The 25,222-nt window shown below is 32.7% G+C and overlaps 1 protein-coding gene across 3 annotated transcripts in view; it reads right to left on the reverse strand.

Annotated features, from left to right (window-relative positions):
- Positions 1 to 3,644: 3,644 nt before the first annotated feature.
- LOC125054971 (heterogeneous nuclear ribonucleoprotein L-like) overlaps positions 3,645 to 25,222 on the reverse strand; it is a 222,099-nt gene continuing 200,521 nt past the window's right edge. The window contains exons 4-15 of one of the 3 annotated variants that reach the window (XM_047657108.1): positions 22,008 to 22,062; positions 21,451 to 21,534; positions 15,927 to 16,016; positions 12,395 to 12,471; positions 11,944 to 12,039; positions 11,277 to 11,387; positions 10,253 to 10,374; positions 9,878 to 10,028; positions 8,779 to 8,897; positions 8,318 to 8,406; positions 7,716 to 7,866; positions 3,645 to 5,703 (exon numbers count right to left, since the gene is read on the reverse strand). In XM_047657108.1, the coding sequence (XP_047513064.1) occupies positions 5,700 to 5,703; positions 7,716 to 7,866; positions 8,318 to 8,406; positions 8,779 to 8,897; positions 9,878 to 10,028; positions 10,253 to 10,374; positions 11,277 to 11,387; positions 11,944 to 12,039; positions 12,395 to 12,471; positions 15,927 to 16,016; positions 21,451 to 21,534; positions 22,008 to 22,062 (1,149 nt within the window). In that variant the 3' untranslated portion in view covers positions 3,645 to 5,699. The remainder of the gene's footprint in view (positions 5,704 to 7,715; positions 7,867 to 8,317; positions 8,407 to 8,778; positions 8,898 to 9,877; positions 10,029 to 10,252; positions 10,375 to 11,276; positions 11,388 to 11,943; positions 12,040 to 12,394; positions 12,472 to 15,926; positions 16,017 to 21,450; positions 21,535 to 22,007; positions 22,063 to 25,222) is intronic. The other 2 variants (XM_047657106.1, XM_047657107.1) reach the window with 2 other exon arrangements.

A 25,222-nucleotide genomic window follows, 5' to 3' on the forward strand; every position in this document is an offset into this window, starting at 1 on the left:
TCTTGCAACAAAGTGTAAATAAATAAAATTAACGATTTGTTTCAAAAATTTAATTTAAATATTAATGTTTTTACACCCGCCAAAACGCTTCTTTATGCAATATGGCGTCGCACTAATCCTGAAAACACGTAAAACAAATGCGGTAATCATTCTGCGATTTGTGTTAAATTTAAACAGTGATTTGTATGTATCATGAGTTAAAAATGGTGTGTGGATCAAGTTATAAAAAACTATGTATTCCAAAGACTGTCAGAACAATTCGAGGGTAGATGCAATTTCTAGGCGAAGACGTCATATTATTAAAATTCTGGCTACGTTACCTTCGATTAGTTTAAACTGAAACCGTTTTAAGTCAAATACTGACGTCTAGAGTTCAATATTTTAATTTCCGTTTTTTTTAATACATTAATGATTATTTTTATTTTATACCGGTACGCGTTTTATACAGTAATCTGTAAACCTCAACTTCTAACACATTATTTTTTGTTCGTTTCTTTCTGTAATTACTATGATTCTATAAAAGGTATCATACTGAGACTTTTGTGTTATTTTCTTTAAAGTTTGTCGATTAATGCTGTATGATTAGATTTGATTCAAATTTATTACAGTGCTTGCTATGAACGATTTTATATAAGGAACGCTGCAGGACGGTTGAAACACTTTTTTGTGGGTACGGTTAAAACAGTTTATGTATCTAATTATTTTGTTTCTTAATTATAGAGAACAAGGAATTATGTTTTTGCCGGAAGCAGTACGACCTCTACCAAAAGCTCCTCCAAGGAAACTAACAATTAGAGGGTGAAAAACTAGGATATCTAAGAGATACACCTGAAAATGTATGGAAAGAATATGTAAATATATTGAAACACACCAAAGCTAAACAAGTAATGAAACGATTACATGGAGGGGAGACTAAAACAAATGCTGGGAACAGGAAAAAAGAGAACACGCAAAATGCATCATCATCATCAAAAGAGTAGTGCTACTGCCTTGTATGTATGTCACGATATTCGGAAAGCAGACCGAGGTTAACTGGATACAATGCACAGAATGTAAAATGTGGGCGCATGAAGAATGTACAGAAGGTATTCTTAATTATGTTTGCCACAATTGTGATTCCGATTGATATTTAATTAATAAAAGTATTTTTATTAAACATCCATATAAAAATATTGTTTTTATATAGAAATAATAAGTTTAGTTTTATTTATTGAGTTGTAGCTGAAGTGCATTTTTATTTTTGAATATCACGCCCGTGAAAAATTAATTTATTTATTTTTTATATAAAACTTTGTTTTTATATAGAAATAATAAGTTTAGTTTTATTTATTAAGTTGTAGCTGAAGTGCATTTTTATTTTTGAATATCACGCCCGTGAATTTTATACTCATTTGTATTTCTAAAACATTGTTTAGATTATTTTATTATTTAATATTATTTTGACAATGCATAAAAAAAAGAATTTTTAAAAGAAATTTAAAATTTTAATAAAATTGTGAATGGATTGGGTGATGAACTTTAGAGCATTAAATTGTTTCAAATGGACCCTTCTAAAAATTGAATGGAAAGAAGTTTCTTCAGCAGTCGAATTTGTAATGAAGGAAGTAAAAGATAGTGTTATTCATGAAAATTTTCTCTTTGAAGAAATTCGAAGAGTAAATTTATATTTAAATGAAGAAATGGAACGATGAGACAGTAGAACTTGACAAAATATGGGGATCTTTCGGCATTTTAGAGTAGAACATATCCCACATCAAAATTTAAAAGATTTTATGGAAATTTCCTCATGTTGTCCAGGGACTAATGCTGCTGTTGAAAGGGTATTTACCCTTTAAATTCACTAGGGAATGATTATTATTGTAGCAGTGAAAAGTCGCAACTTTCTGTAAAACATTATCTGTCGTCTTAACAGTCAAATTTAATATGCAAAATGAAAGTTGTTCGGATGTGGCTACATTATTAGACGAACATCCTCATTTAGCAAAAAAAAAACGACGGCTGGCTCTCCGGGAGTGCCGTCAGAAGTAAAAACTTGAATATTAACGTTGTGCATTTTTGAGATTTTGGAATGGTTATGGAATAAATTTGCACAAATTGCTTTAATTATCAGTATAAAAGTACTATCATTTATGTGGTAGAATACAATATTTATTTATGGCGCTACCGTACGCAAACATGACAATGTATATTACATTAAATACGCCGCGCCAGCTGTCTACTCTCCATCCGTCGTCAGTCTGACCAAATCGTTAATAATAAAGCTTTCGACGTTTCGCAAAATTAAACCTTAATGTATTGAGGTTTGACTTAAGGTCCAATTCCACATGCATCAATGTATCTGAGGAAAGAGACAAATGAATTAAAACCGTAACTATATAACACGAAGGTTCATAATCCTTTAAAAAAACATCCGTCTTACGAATTTGTCCTGACGCGAGTTAAACATTTTTTACCCATTCCATAAAAGTGTACAACGCCGCTAAAGAAGTTTTCACTTCAAAAATCCACTCCGAAGAAAAATATGTAGGTACTTATTTAAAAGAAAATAAAGTTTTTATAATTTTTTCTTCTTTTTTTTCACTTATGAAATACTTGCAAAGTGTAGATACTCTTTTAGAACAAAAAATAGTTGGTTACCTTAGTTTTAAGTGATATTTAAGGGAACAAATGATAACATATACATATATATATACTTTTCGACCTTCGTGCTTCAAGCTGCCCAGTCAGTGGTAAGACTGGTCGAGGATCTTTCCTTTAGGTCGGAAAAGGAGCACTAAAGAACGCCAAATTGTCGAACAATCCGTACCCATATCATTTACCGTTTTTACCCAAAGTTATGGTCTGTACTGATGATACGGGCTAGTTCTTTATAACCTATTTTCTTAAGTTGTCGGTAGCATGTACCCCCGATACAAAATAAAAACAATGTAATTTGAAAACATCTTTTATTTCTATACAATTTTACATTTTGCGTCTCGTGCTGCTTTCTAAATATATTCTTTTTACTTAAAATTTACAATAAAATTAAACGTCTCTCAACAATACTCGCGCGTATGTACATCTTAATAATCTCAGTCATCTATCATTCCTAGGCATTGTAGGCCAAACGTGTTGAATAAGTAGGCATTTTGCAGCTTGTGCTAAACTTTATTATTTGTAATATGAATATAATTATGAATGTAATTAATGTCACAGTATGTAGATAGTATTGTCTGAATATTAAGCGTAAAAACCTATAAGCCTAAAATTAACTAATTATAATTTTACATCAGATTTCATATGTTTTTATTCTTTGGATTCTTGAAATATATTATACTATGCCGGCAAACGTTGTTTTGCCATGTACGTATATATTATTTCTAGGAAACATTTTTTTAGTTCAATAAAAATAACTATCTACTATAATACAAAATAGGGGTTGATCGTAGGGGGTGAAAATTAGGGGTTGTATGTATTTTGTATTCTGTATCATAAAAAATTAAAACCAAAAAAAATATTTGAAAAAGTAAAAAAATTAACATTTGGGGTGGACACCCCCTATCACTTAGGGGTTTGAAATACTTTCCGATTCTCAGACTTACTGAATATGCATAAAAAGTTTCGTAAGAATCAGTCGAGCCGTTTCGGAGGAGTATGGGAACGCATGAGGTCCTTGAGACTTCTCAAGCATGTTTTTTTTTTTTTTTAATTTATTAGCCGGATACAAAGTCCATTCGCATGCATGTTAAACATGCGATGTTGCCATTGAAAATAAAACCTCAAGTCAATTAAACAAGGTTGAATTCGACAACATTTTTATGTGATTTTTGTGACCATATCTTGATTATCTGCTAATTGTTGAGTAACGTCTGTTCAGTAAGTCATCGCAATCATGCGTAGTAGGATTGTGGTGTTGTGAAATGAAAGATTATTTGTGTTGACATGTATTTAATGTTAAACATGTAACTACGACCTAATACCAAAAGATAAGCTAAATAATAAGGGAACAAAATTAGAAATAATGTTACATCATTTTGTTTTCTAGAGTGCTGTTGTTGAGTCGGACATGGTTCGTGCGTGTAACAATAATGTGAATTATGTAAACAACTATCGGGATTTGGCCTTACTTTTGATTAAATCGAGTGTGTGTTACACTATTTTATAACACAGTACAGCCTTATTTGTAAAAACTTAACCTTATTATAATGTTTTACTAAAGCACTCGTTTCTTTATATGTATCTCATTCTTTCCAATTGTGTTTTCGCTGTGATCAAAAGAGACAGAACGAGTACTTAGATTTAGTTCAAGACTAGTTTTTATCAATAAGGGCGTTGATCTTTATAGTAATTTCAAGAGTAAGGTTAGAATTTATTATTAGAACTATAGACAAGTTTAAAAACGGAAAGTTTAATTAGCTTGATTTAACTATCTTGTCTATAACTCAAATCAATAACAAATTAAATGAAATTGAACAAATACGAAGTTATAATTATTACATAACACAAAATTGCTATTCACGACATCAATTACTAATACTAAGACATTTATTTCATTTCGAAAATATTTCTAGAGAAAAAGATATGCATCTATTTAGTTGATAACAATGCTAATCGGACTATTGGGTCAACTATACCACTGTTTACGCTATCAAACCAGGTTTCGTCTACGTTCTCGACATGTTAGTATTGAAAATATATGCCATAAACAGTTGTATAGCGCGCTACCACATCTCACACCATATGTTCTAATCTTATACATAGAAAGAAAGACGGTATGATATTCTTGACCAGCGGATAAAATAAATAGACGATTTAATAAAAGAAATTCATTTCGCCCCACTGGCCAAACGCTAGGCCTTTATAGAAAATCTGTTTCGTTTCTAATTATATATAATTGACATCGCAATGACACTTACTATTAGCCTAAAAGTGCTAAAACTTACATTTAGACTTGGTTCATAATTTTAATCAACGAAAGTAATGCAAACGAAAACATGCTCACTCCAAGCTCGAAATAAAAGTCAATTTTCTCTACCTTATAAACGATATATTATATTTCTTGTACAATTCACAACTGTCAATCATGAACAACCAGAATCATAAAAAATACGCACATACATATTTTAACACGGAGAAATAATGTAACAAAATATCTACGAATCAAATAAAAATGAACTATATCTAATACAGTCACTAGAAACGGAAAAATCACCGCCATTATTATCGAAAATGGCGGATCGCAGACAAAACTAAAAGCTAATATACTTCAAATATAAGGGAATAATGCTTACAACACCTAAACCGCTACTTATACAAAATAAAATGCGAATGCATGAAACCACCCCGGTAAAAAAGAAAGAAAAAAAAACCATGGAAATGTAGAATATGTGTTAACATGAAAAAGGTTTTGTTATTGTGTCTATAATTAACTAAATGTTAATGTCTTTATATCAGTGATCTAAATCACAAGTTAAGGAATAATAATGTTGCCACTGTAAAATATTTTCCCTCGTGTGGGTAAAAATATAATATTTAAGATCCCAGATAGTAAAACGAGGTTTTATATCTTAAAAGTTTGGTAAAACTTCAAGTGTATTATAATATTGAACACTGGCAACCCCCTTTTCCCCCTTGACCCCCGCACTCGTAGTGATGTGGCTGTGTGTGTGTGTGTAGCCGTCCGCCTTGATATGTGTGTTTGTGTGCCGCCACGTCGCCATTTAACTAGAAGCAAATACGGTTATGTCAGTATGCATGTATTATTTACTAGAGATCAATGTCGAAAAACATTATCATAACATGTACAATCACTAAGCTCTTCACAAATACTTTTGTAATAAGATTTTGCCTCCAGGTATTCATGGCTGAAGTAGAATGCTTGGCAAAATATGATCCATTGTAGATATAAATTATAATAGAAGAACAACACAATTATTTAAGCCATTTAAGGGCTGTACAGAAACTGAGTTAATTTAGACTGCAGGCATAACGAAGTATGACATGTTTTTCGACATATATGTAGACAGAAAAATGTAGGAAAGAAGCTGTAAAACATAAAATAACGAAACAAATCACTAAACTCTGGATAATAGACATCGTAGAAATACCTATGAATTTAAACTTTATATTAAATCTAAAACTTATTTGTCGTCTTGATATGTAGGTGCCCAAAAAGCTATATTCGCACGCACATGACATTCCCACAATGCCATCTACGAATTGACATCTGACAGGAGGGGAAAGCTCGTACTGTCGCGCACAAAATATCATTTCTATAACATTTTTTATTAGACTACAAAAAGTAGCGTAAGTACAAATCTATTAAAAGCCTAAAAGCGATGCTTTCGTAAAATACTTGATATTTTGTCCGCGACTGTACACTTAAATTATTTACTTAGGTTTAGCGTAGCTATAGATACCAATTGACGCGATCCATTTAAAGTTATGGATATAATCACAAAGATATGTCATTCTCTTGTCTATGCCCCTTTAAGGTAGTTTAATTTAAAAAAATCACATTTATAATTATCGGATATATACGAAGCATATAAACATATAGATGGTAAGGTGACATAGCTATAAAAGTAGAATTTGGGCGATTTATTATATTCAAATAAATACATATGTACTTACAATTACATTTACACCGCGTTAATCTATTTTTACATGACACTCGAGTACTTGATTGTACATTTACATCTACCTGCAAAATAAAACATTTACGAACAGCTATAATATTTACAATATATTTTTTAATAAATTTCTTTTCGATATCTTTATCTTATAACTTTGGCTAATTTATTTGGCTTAGAAAATATGAAAAGGATAACAAGCAATATTTTAAAACAACGGTCAAATGCTCTAGTGTCAATACATACATTCAAAATAGGAAACATATTTAAATTTAGAAGTCTGTATACATTTCATATAAGAATATATAACATTATATATTCGTTATTAAAATAAATATAATGTTATAGAAAATAGGTTAAATCGTTTATATATTTGCTTGCTCGCTTCATTCACTTTATAGTGTATTAAGATATTTTGACATTGACAAGCAAATGTATAAATGTCGAAACCATCTATGGTCCCTACAACAAACTGTTAAATATAAAACATGTTTAACATTCGGTTAAAAAGTCCGTAAAATTTTCGACAAGAGTAAAATTTCAAAACTGCACACCACAGGTCTGTTTAAATAAAACATGGCAACACCAACGAATAACAGTAGGAAAAATTGCGTATTTAGAATATCGATTTGGGTTTTTATATATAGGCCATCCTCTAATTTTAGCGATACCTTCAAAAAAAATAACAACGATAGAATCTTATTATAATTTAAAATTGTGCACAAATTCATCTAATTATTTTACAATTTACGAACATTTATACAACGATATTAAAATAGCTATACTTGATGAGATTTTTAATAGCAATTTCGGTTATTTAAATCTTGATGCTGGCATCAAAAACCTCAAAGTCCTCTCCAAAACAATCTCACTATATATGACAACCTAACTATTTAGCAAAATGCAGAAATACCAGAATGAATCAGTTTAAAAATGTTGCCATATACAGACTGATAACTCACACTAAATGGCAACACAAATTTGCAATAAAAATCCCATACAAAGTACACGGTAACATCAATCTTTGGCGTTCACTCGGCTTTGGTCCGTTCAAATATGTCTTTTAATCGCCCCGAGTCTATATACTAATGAAATGGGCCTTACTAGTAATCGTGTTCGATTCCATTATTCTGGCCTTGTCTCTGGCTCTCCTCCTGTTTCAGGTTGTGGTTCTTATTCTGGTTCTGACCTTTGCCCTGGCCGATCTGTCGCGACGACGAGAAACACAGTTTCATAACGAACGGGAATTTCGCACCTGAAATTGTTGATGGTTGTATTAGTCTTAGCGATAAGTATGATTTACGTACGTCAAATACGTACGCTATAGCTTATTAACGTATAAAACTATCAATAATGTGGCACATGACGGAAATAGAATCTAACGCTGTTATAAAATATTAGGTCCTTTTCCAAAATAACTTAATTATTTCTTACTAGATGACCCAGTCAACGGAACATGAACAGTTTTTATTGGAAAATTCAATTGACGTTTTTAGTTATTTTTCTTTACTTATTATTTATTTTTCCCTGAATATAAATCTTCCCTGAATTTCTATAAATATTTCAAGATCATAATCAGCCAAATCGGTCATGCCATTCCCGAGTTTTAGCGAGACAAACGAAAAGCAATAAACGGCTTTCAACTTCTTTTTGATTTTTTAAATCAACGAGAATTATACACAACTATAATAATCAAAGGACGATACCTGGGTGGTTGATGGTAGCGTGGTTACAAGCCATGATGGCCATCACTGACTGCGATATGTTCTGAAACTCCATCAGTCCTGATGATGACCTGAAAACGATTACTCATTTATTATCATATTTAAATTATGTAGAAGCCTCGTATTTTTACAAAGAGCAAGATCTCATAGGTTTAAGGGAAGATAGACTGCATGAAAATTAATTTTTATTCAGACTATATCACTACGTCAATAAAAGACGAACTCAAGAGATAGGCCGATTTATTAATATGCAAAAGTATATGTCGGAGAAAATGTAATTAATAAGGGAATATAATAACGACGTAAGTAAATTGCAGTAAATGCTGCTTACGTAATACTTGAACGGCCCATTAAATTCTCGGATTTCATTCTCTTTTTTTTCTCTCTCTCTCTCATACACTTTGGCCTAGAGAAATATAATCAGTTTTTTGAAGATAAGTTACCTTTCGCTCTTAAGCGGGAACTTTGAGATAGTGTGTGGAGAAGTGACTCCGTAGTCTGTGAATACTGCTAGCAGCTGTTCTTCCGACACATCTGGGGGAGTGTTGAAGAAATGCACCACCTGGAATTCATTATATATTATCAGTATAAACAAATCAAAAGATTAAACCTATTTACTTAAGGTCCTATCCCAGCACGAATTGCTGTGTCAGTGTCTCGGGGTGGACTGCGGTGCGCAGAGAGGCGCGTCGCGTCGGCCCGTAATAACAATTAGTTATGTAAAACAATAAATTAATTTAGTTTTATCATTTTTTTTCTTCTGAAATGGATTACTTGGCTTGCGATTAAATATATCGTGTGAATTTCAAAATTATGTTCTATATACATTTTGTCATAAAATTAATTCAAAGTGTTAAAAATTGGCTATGTTTGGATTTTTTTTCTATCGAGCGAAGTTATTTAAATCGTGTATCGATCTTTCAAAATGGATACATAAACTACTCAACTCCACCATATATTTTTTCCATTCGCCCTACTTCAAGAAACGATGACGAAAAATGGAAAGAAACAATGTACTTTTTTGGAGTTTGGCGATAGGATAGGTAATTAAAACTCGCGACTTTCGACAACTTTATATAATTTATTTAGTGTATCTTCTGGTCCTACCACTTAAGCGGGCCATAGACGGACCGCATGTTGCAGTCAAGACCAACTGCAATATGCGGTTTGCTCAGGAACTGTTCGAGCGGTCCGTGTATTGCGGATATGAATTTAGTATGGAAACTGCAGATCGCCGTGCGGCGACCGCATATTGCAGTCGGTCTTGACTGCAACATGCGGTCCGTCTATGGCCCGCTTATGTGAAATTAATGCAGGTAAAGCCACAGAGCGTAGCTAGTAATGAATAAACTTTACAATCACCTAGAAGAATCTGCCTAATACTTATTTCCCATATGAGTCATCTTCACTGATATATTGGTGAATTAGTATAGACAAACAATTAAATAGTAAATGTGTAAGACCGCGTGGTCTCAGTCATGCACGTATTAAGTATTCAGCTGTTTTCTTAGTGACTAGAGTAATAATAATATTTGTCCTTACCTTAGAAGGCGGCTGTATCCGATTCTTGTGTATGGAAGCCGGTGTGAGGAATCGATTGTTTTTGTTGCTCACGTAATCTTTGAATGATGGAGATTTGTCGTGCAGTGGGTAGGGGTTCATCACCTCGGATAAATATGCTTGCTTTGAGAACCTGGAATTATTTTGTATATTATGTCCACAATGTTTTTATATCGCTTAATGTTTGAACCTTAAAAATTAAGAGGAACATTTTATAAAATCCATCACCTCCTTAGAACGTAGAAATTCGACTGAAAGTTACGCGGATATAATTGTCTCAATCCATTTATGTATAAAATTTAAATAATTAATTTAATTTCAATCAAATATCTGGTCAATATTTAATGTTTGACTTACGCGAGTGTTAGCGTGTAATCTCCAACTGTAACATTATTGAGGTTCTGCACACATCGTTCCACAGAGACGGGATCACCCATTTGAACCATTGCCGTACCCTCCTTTGTCTTCAAGAACTTTATCTGAAGATTAAAACGGCTAGTTAGGTTAATACAAGTAGAAGTTAGCATAGTAGGGCTAAATATGCCCAAGACAGCGACCTGTTGTTCCACGGTGTAGTAGAAGGCTACATGTCATGACCCACATGATTAGATAGAGACTTTTGAATCGCCCGTACTCATATGTAGCTCTGGGCCTATATGCGCCGGACCATGTAAGAGTTACCCTCTTGGTTGGAAGGATGGACGCGGCGAAAAGGCCTAGTAGTCACACACCCCCGTCCTATAACGAACTGTGGCAAAGTTGGGTATGGGTGCAACAACCCTTACTCCATTTTACCACTGTTCGTTACGTTACACTTTGCTTTCCATTCCTTTTCATTGCTACCAATTCTTAAAAGGCCGGCCGGAGTGTCTATGGGCGGCGGTATCACTTAACATCAGGTGAGCCTCCTGCCCGTTTGCCCCCAGTTCTATAAAAATAGGTTGTCTGTAAAGTCGGTTAACTGACGATAGTTGAACGTGACAACGTCACGAATCGCTCACTCAAGTAGGAGAGAGACAGATGTCGAACGCTGAAGAGCGCGGAGTCCGATTGTGCCTCTCTGTCGCTTCGCGCTCTCGCTTGCACTTCAAGCCTTAAATGGAACGCCTCAGAGCGAGCTAACGCCGCATGAGTCATGTTTTTTCAGCCGGCTTCATCGAATTATAAGACGTTGTCACGTCAAAAAAAAAATCTGCACAGGCGCGGCGGCAAGAAATGTTTATAAAAAATTCAAATTAGAATATTTAAAGATCTATACTATAGTTCACAGACACTCAATATAAAAAGATAAGAATATATATTTATGAGCATCTGTTTTGTTATGTATTTGACTTAATTGGTGGTTCAGTAATGGATTAAAAAATATATGTTTTAAACTTACCCTAACAACATTTCCATAGAGGCAGCATAGATTAAACAATCTGTCTGCGTTGGCTGTAGTCGGATCCAGTCCATACACCATCATCACGCCGCCTTGTTGTGGCGGACCACCCTGCAAAAGTTCAAAATCAGTTATAACGTCAAAACGGAAAGCTTATAGTGTCCCTTAAAATTGAAATCATATTTCTGTCTGCTGCCATAATATTTTTAACAAACTAAAACTATAGAACGGGGGGCCTCATAGCCTAGCGGTCTTATTAAGCTAGGTGAGGGGTACCGGGTTCGATTCCCGGTTCGAGGGCAAGTTTTAATTTAATTTCAATTTGTTCTCGGCCTTTGGGAGGGTTGTGCGGTACCGGGCGAGTGCCTAAACAGTACATGGAGGACACGGTCGAATTTCTAAAGACAAGCACGAATTATAAAAAAATCCTATACTTGACGCTGGCTAATGCACAAATCGTGCCAGAGCCATAAAAAAAAAACTATGGAACGTGCTGGGGCTATTATTTATTTGCCTTTTTTTAGAACGTTTCTAATTTGTTCAGAAGTTTGTAAAGCTTTTGTTCTACAGAGGTAGAAAATGCTTCGTTTTAAAGCGGCGAATATTGGTAGGGGCCTTTTTGTATTAATCAATCACAAGAAGCTCACGAAAGATTATTTTGTAATACCTGATTTTGTGGTGGCATTGGATGATGCATTGGTGGAGGTGGAACGAAACCTTCTCCGCCATAGCCTTCGGGGCCATAGGGACCGCGACCGTCACGCTGAAATTAAAAATTCAATTAAGTAATTTTATCTCACAACCGACAGCTACAACACACTGCATTACCAAAATTTTGTTTGTATTGGTTACTATACAAGAAAAAAATCGGTTGTCTGTAAAGTCGGTTTACTGACGATAGTTGAACGTGACGACGTCACGAATCGCTCACTCAAGTAGTAGAGAGACAGATGTCGAACGCTGAAGAGCGCGGAGTCCGATTGTGCCTCTCTGTGGCTTCGCGCTCTCGCTTGCACTTCAAGCCTTAAATGGAACGCCTCAGAGCGAGGTAACGCCTCAGAGTTTTCAGTACACAAATCGTAATTTAATTCTTATTTTACATTTAAATGAACTCTTACCGGATGATGAGGGGGCGGTGGTCCATGTCTATCCTTCATCATACCCGGCGGTGGACCGCCACTGCCAAAGTCCATATCTGTAGATAATTGACACAATGAGAAAGATAACAGACAAAATAAGATGTTGTCAATGTTGAAGTGTAATTCGTATTAATGGAAACATGTTAGAAATTCTAAAACATCAAGATACAATCAGCGTTATTATAAAACGTGGATAAAAGTTAGTTCCATGTTTACGTTATTTTCATACAAAATTAATGGTTACCATGGTTACGACCGAACTAACTTGTAGCGTTCTATAATAAAGCCGTATGATTAAGTATCTTTAGATAATATATCTATATATATAAAAGAAAGTCGTGTTTGTTACAACACTTATAACTCGAGATCGGCTGGACCGATGTTAGTTATATCTTTTTTGATGGATTTTTCTCCACTCCGAATAGCAGAATAAGTAATAAAATATCGGATAAGTTATCGAATAACAAAAAAAAAATTAATTAATTTTACGAATGCACACGGCATGTGGTGACATTTGTTGACAAAACTACGCATCATTTTACGTCGAATTCGTGTCACTTCAAGAAATTCCGAACTTGAAGTAAATGAGGAGTTGCATAACCAGGCTTTGATCTTGATCGAAAACATGTGTTACCTCATCAAAAAATGTTGTAAAGCAGAAAGTGCTTTAACATGCAGTATCGCAATATTGGCGATAGAGAGAAGAGCCCTAATGTGTAATACTGCCATTCTTCTTTTGCAATGGCAAGCAATAAAACATTTCTCTATTTGCAAAAAAAGTTATCACCTTAATGAAATCCTAGAATAAGTTGAACTAAAGTAACAACGATATTATTATTAAGGCGGAACGAAGTTAGCCGGGTCAGCTAGTTATACATAAAATTTTATTATAAAATATTTTCAAAATTTTATGGTTTTACTTTTAGACTTAGATTATATTAGAAAGCGTTGTGATTCATAAGGAAACATATTGTGTTGTTGTTGACGATATGTAAGTACCTATTTAGGTACGAACAAGTAAAAACCGTTTATCAAAATTAGTCAAAAAGCTTTAATGAAAGTCTGTTCTATAAGATTGTTACAATTTAGAAATCATACTTTAATAGTGATTATTATGTAATTAGAAAATAAACATGGACAAATAAATATTCCATCTACAATACATCAATTTTTTTGGACTGAAATATAGGCAACGGAATACTAAAACAATTAAAACCACTCGTGAATTTTCGTAGCGGAGTAAAAATTGGAGCTTACAAGAAACTTGATTTACGTTCAAAAATTTCAAAAAGTAGTTTTCACTTGATTTATAGCTTTTTACTTTTTATTATTAAGGAGTTAAATGAAAAACTAATTACTGAGCGCAACCAGTGCTGATAACTTTTATAAAAACTTGTATACTACAAAAAATTAAACTTCTGTCATTAATTAATGAATATGAATCTGCCTATGAATTAATTTTAATTTAGTTTAATTACTTGCTGTTAACGTTAAGTGTTCGGAAATTGAATTGGGCCAGTATTTCGATTAAATCACCAAAAATACTTCACGTTAGATATATTTTTAAATGAGATTGATTTTTAAATAAATATATTGTAAAAGTTAAGGATTGATATTTATTTCACAGAAATGGGCCTTTTTCCAACTTAAATGCTCGATTAGCTAAGAAAAGAAAATCAAGCTTCTCGTTGGCTGGTTTAGTTCATAGGACTATTTGAAGACATTTAATTATCTAGTAAATTAATTAAATTAATTTTAATGTTTTAATTACCGACTCCAAATACCGTCGTTACTCTGATGCTATAAGGTACAAAAATACGAGAAGTAGGGGTGAGATGCGAGCTATCACTCCCGTTTTGTTTTTGACATACAATTGATGTACAAATATCGCTCAGAATTTACTATATATCACATAATCAGCTTAATATATATTAGCATGTGTAGCTTGTACATTGTCAAAATAATATACAATATGGAAAAAAATATTCCCCGAAAGTTATAGCTGTATAATTAATACTAATAACAACATATATACTTATAACTAGCATTTACTCTTTTTAAAACAAGATTTACCTCTAAGCATGCAGAAAAAGAAGGGTTGTAAATGAAAGTCTTTTGTGTTATGTATATATTTATTGTGTATGTATTACAATATGTTTAGTATGTCAGCAATTAGTACAGGCCCATTTTCTAAGCCGTTCAATCCCAAGAGCGGCTCATGTCGATTGGTTCTAGATAACGAGCTATGCGGTGACATTTTTATCTATGTATTTTTTGATACTCAATAATTTTAATGTTCCTTAAATTCATATTAAATAAATGATATGAGTCTGTTTAACACCTATGTCATATAAAAATATCAATCGTAATTATTACGAGTACATTTTTCTATATAAATACCATTTGACAGCCGTTGTATAGAAAAATCTACGAGTCGTAGCTAAAAACGAATGGCATTTTGATATAGAACCCGTGTTCAACAAATGTTTCACAATGTCCAATATGTGTTGAATAAGTCTGAGATTGGAATTTAGTATTGAATTGACTGTTTACGTTTGGTATAAAAATGTAACTTGCTTAGATATTGTGAAATACGTATTAAAAGTATATGAAAGAAGTACAATATTATGGCATATTACAATTGGGGTAATCATAATATTTCCTAGTAAATTTTACGGAGTATAAAGCCTATGGCTCTCATCAACGTTTATATAAAGTGTAAGAGATATTTAGGAGTTATTATCGGATTCTATTAATGAAATTGCGAATTAATCATATCGGTCAATAGTAGCTCAGTATTGTAATTCGAAACCTATTCAAAAACCACTTTTTCCTTCTAGTAAAAGTGGTTTTAAAGACGAAAAGAACATTATGATTACCCTTATATAAATGAATGAGTTTAATTGTAAGGAATACATGTTTTTAATAAGTTAGCAAATGACACACTATGATTTACTTGAGTGCGTAGACAGTTTTAGCAGTTTAACATATTACAACAACTTGTATAATTAATACAGAAAAACAATTAAAACTAATATATATCGTCCAGTAAAGAATACTGACTGCAGTACATATACAGTCAAGCAGCGGTCACACCACATTTTTATTAATTTAATTGTTCATAATCCGACCAAGGGTATTTATCTATTGATTTTCTGTATTAAACTCATACATACATGCCACGATTATAATCTAGATACTAACACAGTTTTTACTTAATACATGTTATAGGGTTGCCAAGAGAGTTTCGAAATGTTTCTCTATTTTAAACAACATGATGATTTCGTGGCAATCCTAGCGTTAGGTTAGACACAAACAATATTGCCTCTTAGACAAGATCCTTGTAGACTTAGCGTGATATATATAAGCTTTTCATATAGGTTGAAACGTAGTAACTTCTAGTCACTACAATCATGTTAATTATTCGCATCACTGGGCAACTATTGTCAAGTGAGTCGAAATTTATAATCACGCCGCGGAAAAGGCTTTTGTCTGGAGGCTGTATACAAACCGTTCTGTGCATCACTGTGCTGACTGTGCTGACTGCAAGAGTCTTCACTGCAGGCTCGCGTCGCAGGCGCATGGTTGACGGTACTTGCATCTGTCATGCGGTATCATCAAAACTGTTTACTTGTTTTTCTTGATTTACATTTCACAAAGATTCATATGTTCTGTTCCCTGTCAACTTATACCTTCATACTTCGTCACTTCCATAATTGTTAACAAATTTTAAGTATTTTCATTTATCTGTATACAACCTTTTTCGCTATTATTATATCGAAGATCGTTCACTAGTACTTGTTGTTATGTGCCAAAATTTATATTAATAAATAAACATAATGAAAAGTAATTATATATTTAATGAAATTAATCACTTAACGTTATTAAATAACGTATATAATAAAGTACATTACAGCACTGTCGATCGAATAATAGGTTTAGCCACAGATACAGTGTACGCAAGGGATAAAGTGCATTTCACGTAGGGTTATCAATTTACGCTGTTTATTTTATTTTATTAAAAAAGCTTACCAACGCTCGGTACACAGATACATTTGTTCATATAGAAAAATAAAATAGAAGATAATGTGACAAAACCTACATCGATTCGTAAATTATAAAAACTAAACGAATATTCAAAGTGTGAGAGCAACTATGGATATCCAGACCTAGCTGGTTTATCAAATTGCTCAGGATATCAGTTATCAGTGAGTGTTGGCCAAAACGCGTTCGTCTTAAAAGGACGGATACGTGGGATGATAAGGTATCTAGAGGGTTGGGTCAATTAACCTGATTCATAAATATCTTAAACGCAAACGACAGTTAATTTCTTTGTTATATTACTTTATATCGTAATTTATTTCAAATGTCTAAAATTATATAATTTTAAAAGAATTATCAGATTAAAAGCTGACGTAAAAAAAAATTCTAAAGTAATTGATTCCTCTAGCATAACAGCGGCGAAAAGATTTGACCATTTTTTTTACCAAGTTTGAACCATAAATATAAATAAACTCGAAAAACTTTTAAATGTTGTCAAGTTCATTGTATTGGAATAAAAAACATATAATATGTTAGTGTGTTTTATTTAATTTTATTTACATAAATTATAATGTGAATGAAGCAACCCTTGGACTGGATAATTGTTTAAAAGCTTCCACTAGGCCCTAAGCGATTGATAATATGTTGTATTAAATCTCTGTGAGTAATCCATAGTTGAAATATTCGGTTTTTTTAATAAGTTAAATATTTTGTTATCATTTTTCAGGAATTCTACTGTTACTGAAACACTGTAACAACAATAACACGATTAATAACCAAAGTTTCTTTAAGACAAATTTAAGTTTTTATGTAGTAGTACTATTTTAGTAAGATATATTATGGGTACATTTTGGTTCAATTAAGAATTTTATTAGCAGTGATAGGGCTTTCTATCACTGCTAAGGTCGTAAATGCAAACACCATCTGTCATCCCATAAACTTTTCTTGCGCACATGGTTTCCGCACTTAGACTCATAATCGGTCCGTTGAGCAACTTGCGTACATAAAAATATGCATGTTTAAGGTGTACGAAAGGTGCACATGATGGCCGTCTTACACCTAAAAACGACGTATAGCCTTTGCTTAAAAATAAAAAAAATATTCAATTGAGACCAGGACCTAAAACCAGGGATCTTTATCTGGGATATTATTAGTACTGTATTTACTATAACAAAATACAATCAAAATACAGAGCTCCTTGGCAATTTTCTCAAGAAAACTTAAAACTACTTTACAGAAAATGAGAAAACTAAAAACCACTTAAATCACACGAGCAATGAAAACTGAATCGTATAACGTATGAAAATTAGTTTTCAACGTGATCCACTTAAGACCACAGAACGCTTTCGTATGCAAACACATCTAGATAGACGTTCTCACACTTTGAATTTAAATTAGATTTTTTTTATTCCATCTAATCAAAATTTTCTCGCATACTTTTTGTGAGAAATGGATTCCTTTTTTAAATAATTAATTTTGTTAATTTAATCCTATTTCCCGGATCCATATTTGGGATTAAACAGGATAAAAACAGTGCATTCGCCATAGGCATTATACTTACAGGCTTACGTGTACATCAGGGATGTTATAGAACTCCGTAACCGTAACCGAAACAATCGGATATCCGAAATAATTATATATCCATAACCGTAACCGTATCCGTTTCACAACTTTCGGATAGTTTCGGATAAGGGCGGAGTCTAAAATCTAGATAAAACTACATGTTTCGACTGGTTTTTGTTAATAATTTCATTACTCACAAAGATACTTAAAAAGAAAACATTATAAGTTAATACATATGTGCAATGTATAAAGCTAAATGTTTTTGTAAAGCTATTAAATTTATTGCACTTTTATTTTAATAGATAAAACTGAGGAGGATTATACCTATATATAAAACTAAACTATTACACACTATTTGTGTTTATATTTTACTTCAATCCAATAACCGTAACCGAAACCGATATAATTTTATTCCTATATCCATATCCGTATCCAGATCCGAAATATCATATCCATAACATCTCTAGTGTACATGGCTGTCATTTTAATAATTACTCCATTATTTCCCTGATAACCAATGGTTTGTAAATGACTCTAGGGGCACCTGGTACAGATACTATAATAACAGATAAAAACATTTTGTGCTAATTTTGCTAAAACCTTAAATTCGTGAACTCGTTTTAAAACAATTAAAAAAACAGCCGAATCGCGCTTGTTATCCCAAATCGTTTCAAAAAACGTTACACGAAATCTAAAAAACACGCAAACTTTAAACGAACGCCAACACTAGAATAGCTTTCGGACGCTTTTGATAATTTTTCATTTTCGTGTTTATTTAGTTGAAAAGCCCGGCAAAGCTTTTTTAAACGTTTTTCGTATTTATCATTTGAATACAAAGCAAATTATGCTTGGCACTCGCATTTGTTGGTTTAAAAATCTGATTAAATGCGCTACTGTGGTAATTTTCAGTTTTTAGCATTCAAAATATTTTATTTGTACTTTTTAATAACATTTTGAAAAGAATGCGACTAAGTAATATTGTTCTGCAAGTAGGTACAAGGCCCGGAACTTTGGTTCTTGAACACTATATTAACACAACTTTTATACGTATTGGAACCGTGTTAGGACTTCAATAGCTTTGAAACCGGAGTCAATAAATCTTAAGACTTACTAATTTTTTAACTATAGTTCGGAACGAAATAGCGAACCGACTAACGCAGAATCCGAAAGGTGTAACTTTAGTGGCAACAATATATACACCACAAATGAACCAACACCGCCGTCATCATATATTTAACAAACGAAGCTGTAGTTTACAAAATACTAATGGAAGAAAATTAAAAATTCATCCTGGTAAACTGCAACACGACATTTTGACATGAAACTGAAGCGAAATTACGAATCTTCAACAGCGAGGGTAAAAACAAAGCTGTATGGATTAAAAATCAAATTGGTTTTTCCATTTTTTGCTTCCTTCTATAACGAGTCGGTCCGGCACAAGCCAATTAGGCCAATTGTCCTCGTTGACCGTGAACAAAAAGTAAAAAAAAAAAATTAATTCGAGAGACGGGAAAGGCTATATGGAAGACTAGGTCTCACGCAGTACATTTTCAATTGAATCATTACCACAGAGTATATAGCATACAAGTTGCCAGAGCAAATTTAAGAAGATTTGCAGTGTGGCATTGTCGCCCAGTGCTCTTTATACCTCGGTTTAATACACACAAAATGTTACATATTCTCAAAGTTAAATCATAAAATAATTCATATAAGTTCATATATATTATTCAAATTCAAAGTTTTCAAATGAACGTTTCCATATCTCTACACGTTATGTACTTTCAATATTGCTTTGCTAAGTTACAAAGTTTTACGTCTACTATGAGTTTTATATACTGTAGCGTCAATCCTGGCTCAATGAAATATTTAAAGTGGGTAGCACTCGAAGCGTTATACGGCTTTCGCATCATTTCACACCGAGCTTTCACACCGAACGGACGCATTGAGTCGCATGGCATTATCGTATTTCTGAAGCGACCTACTTTCCTACTCGTTTTGAGGTAGCGTTGTTTTTCTGACGTATTCTATTACGCTGGAATTAAATTCCTTAACTATTCTGGGAACGGAGTAGTGATTGCCTTTGAAAAGTAATTCTATAAAGTTGAATTAGGTTTTAAAAATTCTTCAAACTTAAATACAAAATATTACGCAGCTCCAATAAAAGAATATATTTCTTACATAAACTTTCTTCCATAGTGTATGGAAATCGACAGTACAATTACCAAACCATGACGAAATTTTTGCCTGTAAATTGTACACGTACCTTTGTATGAAATATTCATGTCGGGTAAATTATTCTCTCCGAAGGGACACTTAAATTCACTTAACTTTTATCTTTCTAATTTTTCAGTAAATTTCACTCCCGGCAATTTCTTTCACGCATTGCCTTATTTCGTGCCGTATCAAGTTACAACAATTAGGTACGTGCCTATGAGTAAGCCCATGTAAGAAATATCATTTTTTACGAGTAACCAACAGTAAGATTTATCAAATAAATATACTTAGACGTACGAGCTTTTGCTTGATCATCGTCAGGGTAAAACTAAAATAGTATAATCTATTTTACGTCTTAAATTTTATCAGGTTCATTGCTCATTTTCTCATGTTTATGGTATTTAACTGAATTAACAGGTAAAATGTTTCTTATTCAACACAACACGCAAACAGTATTATCTACATTATCTTGTCAATATAGATATGCTTGTGTTAACTGGTTTATTTACAGAGCTGAAAAGGAACTTGATTTTTTTTCAGTTGGTCAGTTGGAATTTCATCTTTTAAACTAGGATAGTATACGTCGTACATCTGCATTAATCAGAAGTATTCCGCAGATTAAGGTGAAATTGTAATTGCAAGTTTGGCCGTTGAGACTAAAACTTTTTAGAAATATAAACTTTTTGATGTTCATGTTACTTTAATAGTTAGTTACTCATGTACACGAATTAAAATTCCTAAATCCATTCACATTTAAGCCCTCACATCACTCCGCGGTATATTTTAAGCCACTATTCAGAATGCGAGATGAAATCTCAACGTGTTTTCATCTTGTATTCTCTGTATTTGCTTTGGAGATTACTCTATGCCACGTTAGTAATTTTGTTTTGATAATAATTCAAAACTATGCGCATGTTATTTCTGCGTATTAATTTTGTGCAACTGAATATTAAGACTATTTTAGCAGAAAGCTTTTACGAAAATTAACCTCTGATTATATTCGTTTCGTTTTTAGATAAACTTAAAAAAAATATATAGAGAAATACTTCTTCTCTTAATAATACTTCCATAAACACGTGTAAAACATTTAATTTAAAATAATCAATCCTAAGTAAAATAACTTAATAAGCAAATTTTGTATCATTAATCTAAACAACAAAGTTGGTCTCGTTTGAAATCAATGCATGCTTGTATTTTTTTTAATTAAGGTTACTTACTGTAGGGTTGTGGTCTGCCGCCAGTGTATTGTGGTGACTGCAACAGAGGCGCGCTGCGCTGTTGTGGTTGTCCCTCATCCGACACTGAAAAAAAGAAAATGAATTTGAATAAAAGCTACTTTGTATTGTATAAATTATCTATGCTATTTCGGTTAGTCCGCTGTGGTCGTGGGAAATTTAACTAATTTAGTTATAGCTTAAACTTCTTCTAATTTACCGAAATTAAATCAAAATAAGTGGCTTATAATAAAGTCGTTCTAATACTGCCATGCTTAGCAAAAAATCACGAACATACTATGGGTTCGACAGCCACAAAGTATAATGAAAAATACTTTAAATTCGGTCAAAAGCAGATGTGTCCAAAGTTTCTTGATTGACACACTTTGCTTTGCAAATGAGCTTGGGGATATCATTTAATCTAACCTTCATATTGAATTTTTACTCAGAACGAAAACTTCTATATCATGTATGCACTAAAATCTATCCGAATAGAAGCGCGTCATTCAGTTAGTAAGTCTAGCACCATCTTTAACATTTTCAACAAACTGTAGACTTACCGCTGTCCGACCGAGTCCGTATCGTCGCGACATCCGCGCGGACCGCGTGCCTTCCCTGCACATATAAAAGACGAACACACTCTTATATCAGCCTTTTGTCATTCGATATACCCAATACTATCTCTGTCACCTCGCATAGCGTTAACGGTGCATGCCAATTCCACGAAAGCTACAAAAATACAAATAAAATATAACAAATGTAAAATTGTATATCCATTTGTCGTCATCTGTGTTTTCTGAGACAATTTTTTGTGTCTGTGTATCTCTGCATGTCTGTCTGCTTGCTTTCTCTTCTGTTTCTGTTATACGCTCCATTAATGTCCTCAAACGAGACCTTTTTAAGAGTGTGTTTGTCTTTAGTTTCATATGTGCATGGAAGAATATTACTTAATACAATATTAATAATGCTTATAATAAACTGTACTCGAGGAAAAAAGCAATTTACCACAGACATTTCAGAGTAAATTATATCATTAGCTAATAAATTAGATGCAATCATTTGGGTCGTGGTAAACCTCTATTTTCTTGTGTACTGTAATGTTAATAGTCAAGCTGTAGTGACATCTATGTATTAAAAAGCGAAGTGATAGGCTGGCAGAACAATGTTATTTCAAAAAGCATACCTACTGTCAGTTTGCTATCAATCAAACTGACAGTAGATAAAGTAGTAGGTAGGTAAAATAAATATTAACTGCTCATAGGCAAATCAAAATGACAGTACATCATCAAGCAATACATACCAGTGCGATAGCGTTCATTTCTCCGTAATAAAACTCTGCTTTCTAAATATAGGAATAAATCATGTGTGGAGGATGTTGTTGTTGAGTGCATATATGTGTTAACCTAATTTTAAGATAAATCGTCAATCGATGATCAACCTATGAAATATCATCTAATACATAAAATTCTCGCGTAACAATGTTCGTTCCCATACTCCGCCGAAACGACTCGACCGATTTTTATGAATTTTTTTATGCATATCTAGTAAGTCTGAGAATCAGCTACTATCTATCTTTCAAACCCCTAAATGATATGCGGTGTCCACCCCAAAAAAAAAAAAAATTTTTAGAAATTTCTTTTTTGTATTATAGCATACAAAATACATACAACCCCTAATTTTCACCCCTCTACGATCAACCCCTATTTTTTATTATTGTAGTTATTTTTATTGAACTACTAAAAGGTGTCCTAGCAATATTATACATGACAAAACATCGTTTGCCGGGTCAGCTAGTATATTAATTATCGTTTTATTCACACTTAAATTGAAATTGCAATATCTTAAATATTTATATCTTGATTATGGCTTTTTCTATCTATTAATATTATAACTTCAAATTGTAAGCATTCAATATCTCAGCACATGTTCTATTCATAAATCACGTGAACATCAGAAATACGTATCAACATTCACCGTATCCTACAAATTGATTGCAGGCAACTCGTTAAACCCACCCACTCGTTTCGCCAGTAAGGATGACTGACAAAATTACAGGGATCTGTTAACTAAAGCGTTTGGTTCGCTACCAAACGTCCAATTTGTATTCGAACTCGGTAGAATTGACGTAGAAACTTGTATAATTATCAATACAATTCTATCTGAATAAGACTTATACAACTTAATGCTAAACTTCGAAATGAAAGGTCTGGTTGCGATTGAACTTTCATGAAGTCGTAATGATGTAAACACGTTTATGCTCTATAGTAAGTGAGAATATCCAATATTATATATTTTATTTAACTACGATATGCGATATTTTAGTTAACTACACACAGAACTTAAAACATATATCAAGGGCAATTACACATTTGTTCAAATTTTACTTTTCTAATGTTCCAACAATTACCAAATCCGTGTTTTATAATACAGCCCAGGAGGATTATATACATTCATCATAGTCTTTTAATACAAGGAAATACATTTATTATATTTTTTAAAATGTGTGTATTCATTTAAAAAACATATTTTCATATTCTACCTCGACAGCCGATGATGAAATTCAACTGGAAGTACTAATTAATATTAATTCAAAAAATCTTCTGAATATTCCCCATAGTAAAGATGCAGACCCCACATCTCTACTCAACGCCAAGGGATCAAACTACTCTGAAAGGTCGTTGACGATTCGAATCGCTCTTCGTCGAGGTAAAGTAGGAGCTGGTACTGGGGAGCTCCCGCCCAGATGTGAGAAACATATCGTATTTAAAAGTTTTTAATAATTTTAGTACACTTCAGGTTCCTTTCAACAACTTCATACTTATTACTGACTTTCAGTTTAGCAACAAAATCAATCCGTATCAGTTTCTCATAACTTGCAACCCATTGATTCTGCGTTCATATTGAATCTTAATAGGTTAGTGGGACAAGGTTAATAGAACCTATTTGGAATATCATTTTGTTTACAAATAAAAATATTGTGTACTAACAACGAAAGAAAAGTTATCAATGCACACTATATAAAATAATTGACGGGTGTTATATATCTATTTCTAGAGAACAGAGTTTTGAAGATTTCGAAAACCCTATATTATATGATTATCGAAAAGAAATATTTATTTCTTAGAAGTCGCCTTAACCCTCACATATACGTATGACGTGGATATAATAGCTCGATCCATCTCAGCTAATAGCTGATCGATTCACAGCGCCCTATACACAATACCCATCTTGTCCCCATAGGCAGAGAGCTAAACTACTAAATTTGTATTGTCCGTTTTAATTAAACACATATAATTCATAACCAGGATACTTCTGAGTTACAATTAATAGTTATATAATATATATATAAAAAGAAAATGGTGTTCGTTTGAGGCTCTTTCACGCTTAATCCACTACCACCATTCGATGCGAAATTTTTCCTAGATGGTTTATGGCTATTTATTTTTTAATTCCAACGTTCGTTCATTTTTTTATTTCTGTTTTACTTTTATGAAAATTTTTCCCGCTAATAAAAACAAAAGAGGCTTCCTAGAACCGCAAAACGTCAACATCTGTTAAAAACTCGATTTTCGAAATATTTCAATTTTCTTAGCGGGAAGTTAAAAAGAAGAATAATAAAAATATAAAAAAAAAAATAAAAATAATGAAACATAAAATTTATTTTAATTCGTCCAGCAAAGCGGGCGCGAAACGGCTAGTAGTTATTTAAAGTAAATGCTTACTCTATAGTTATGTCTACCTTACCATAGAAAATTAGAATACATTTTTTAATTTG

The sequence above is a fragment of the Pieris napi genome, chromosome 13, assembly GCF_905475465.1.
Source record: "Pieris napi chromosome 13, ilPieNapi1.2, whole genome shotgun sequence".
Lineage (NCBI taxonomy): Eukaryota > Metazoa > Arthropoda > Insecta > Lepidoptera > Pieridae > Pieris > Pieris napi.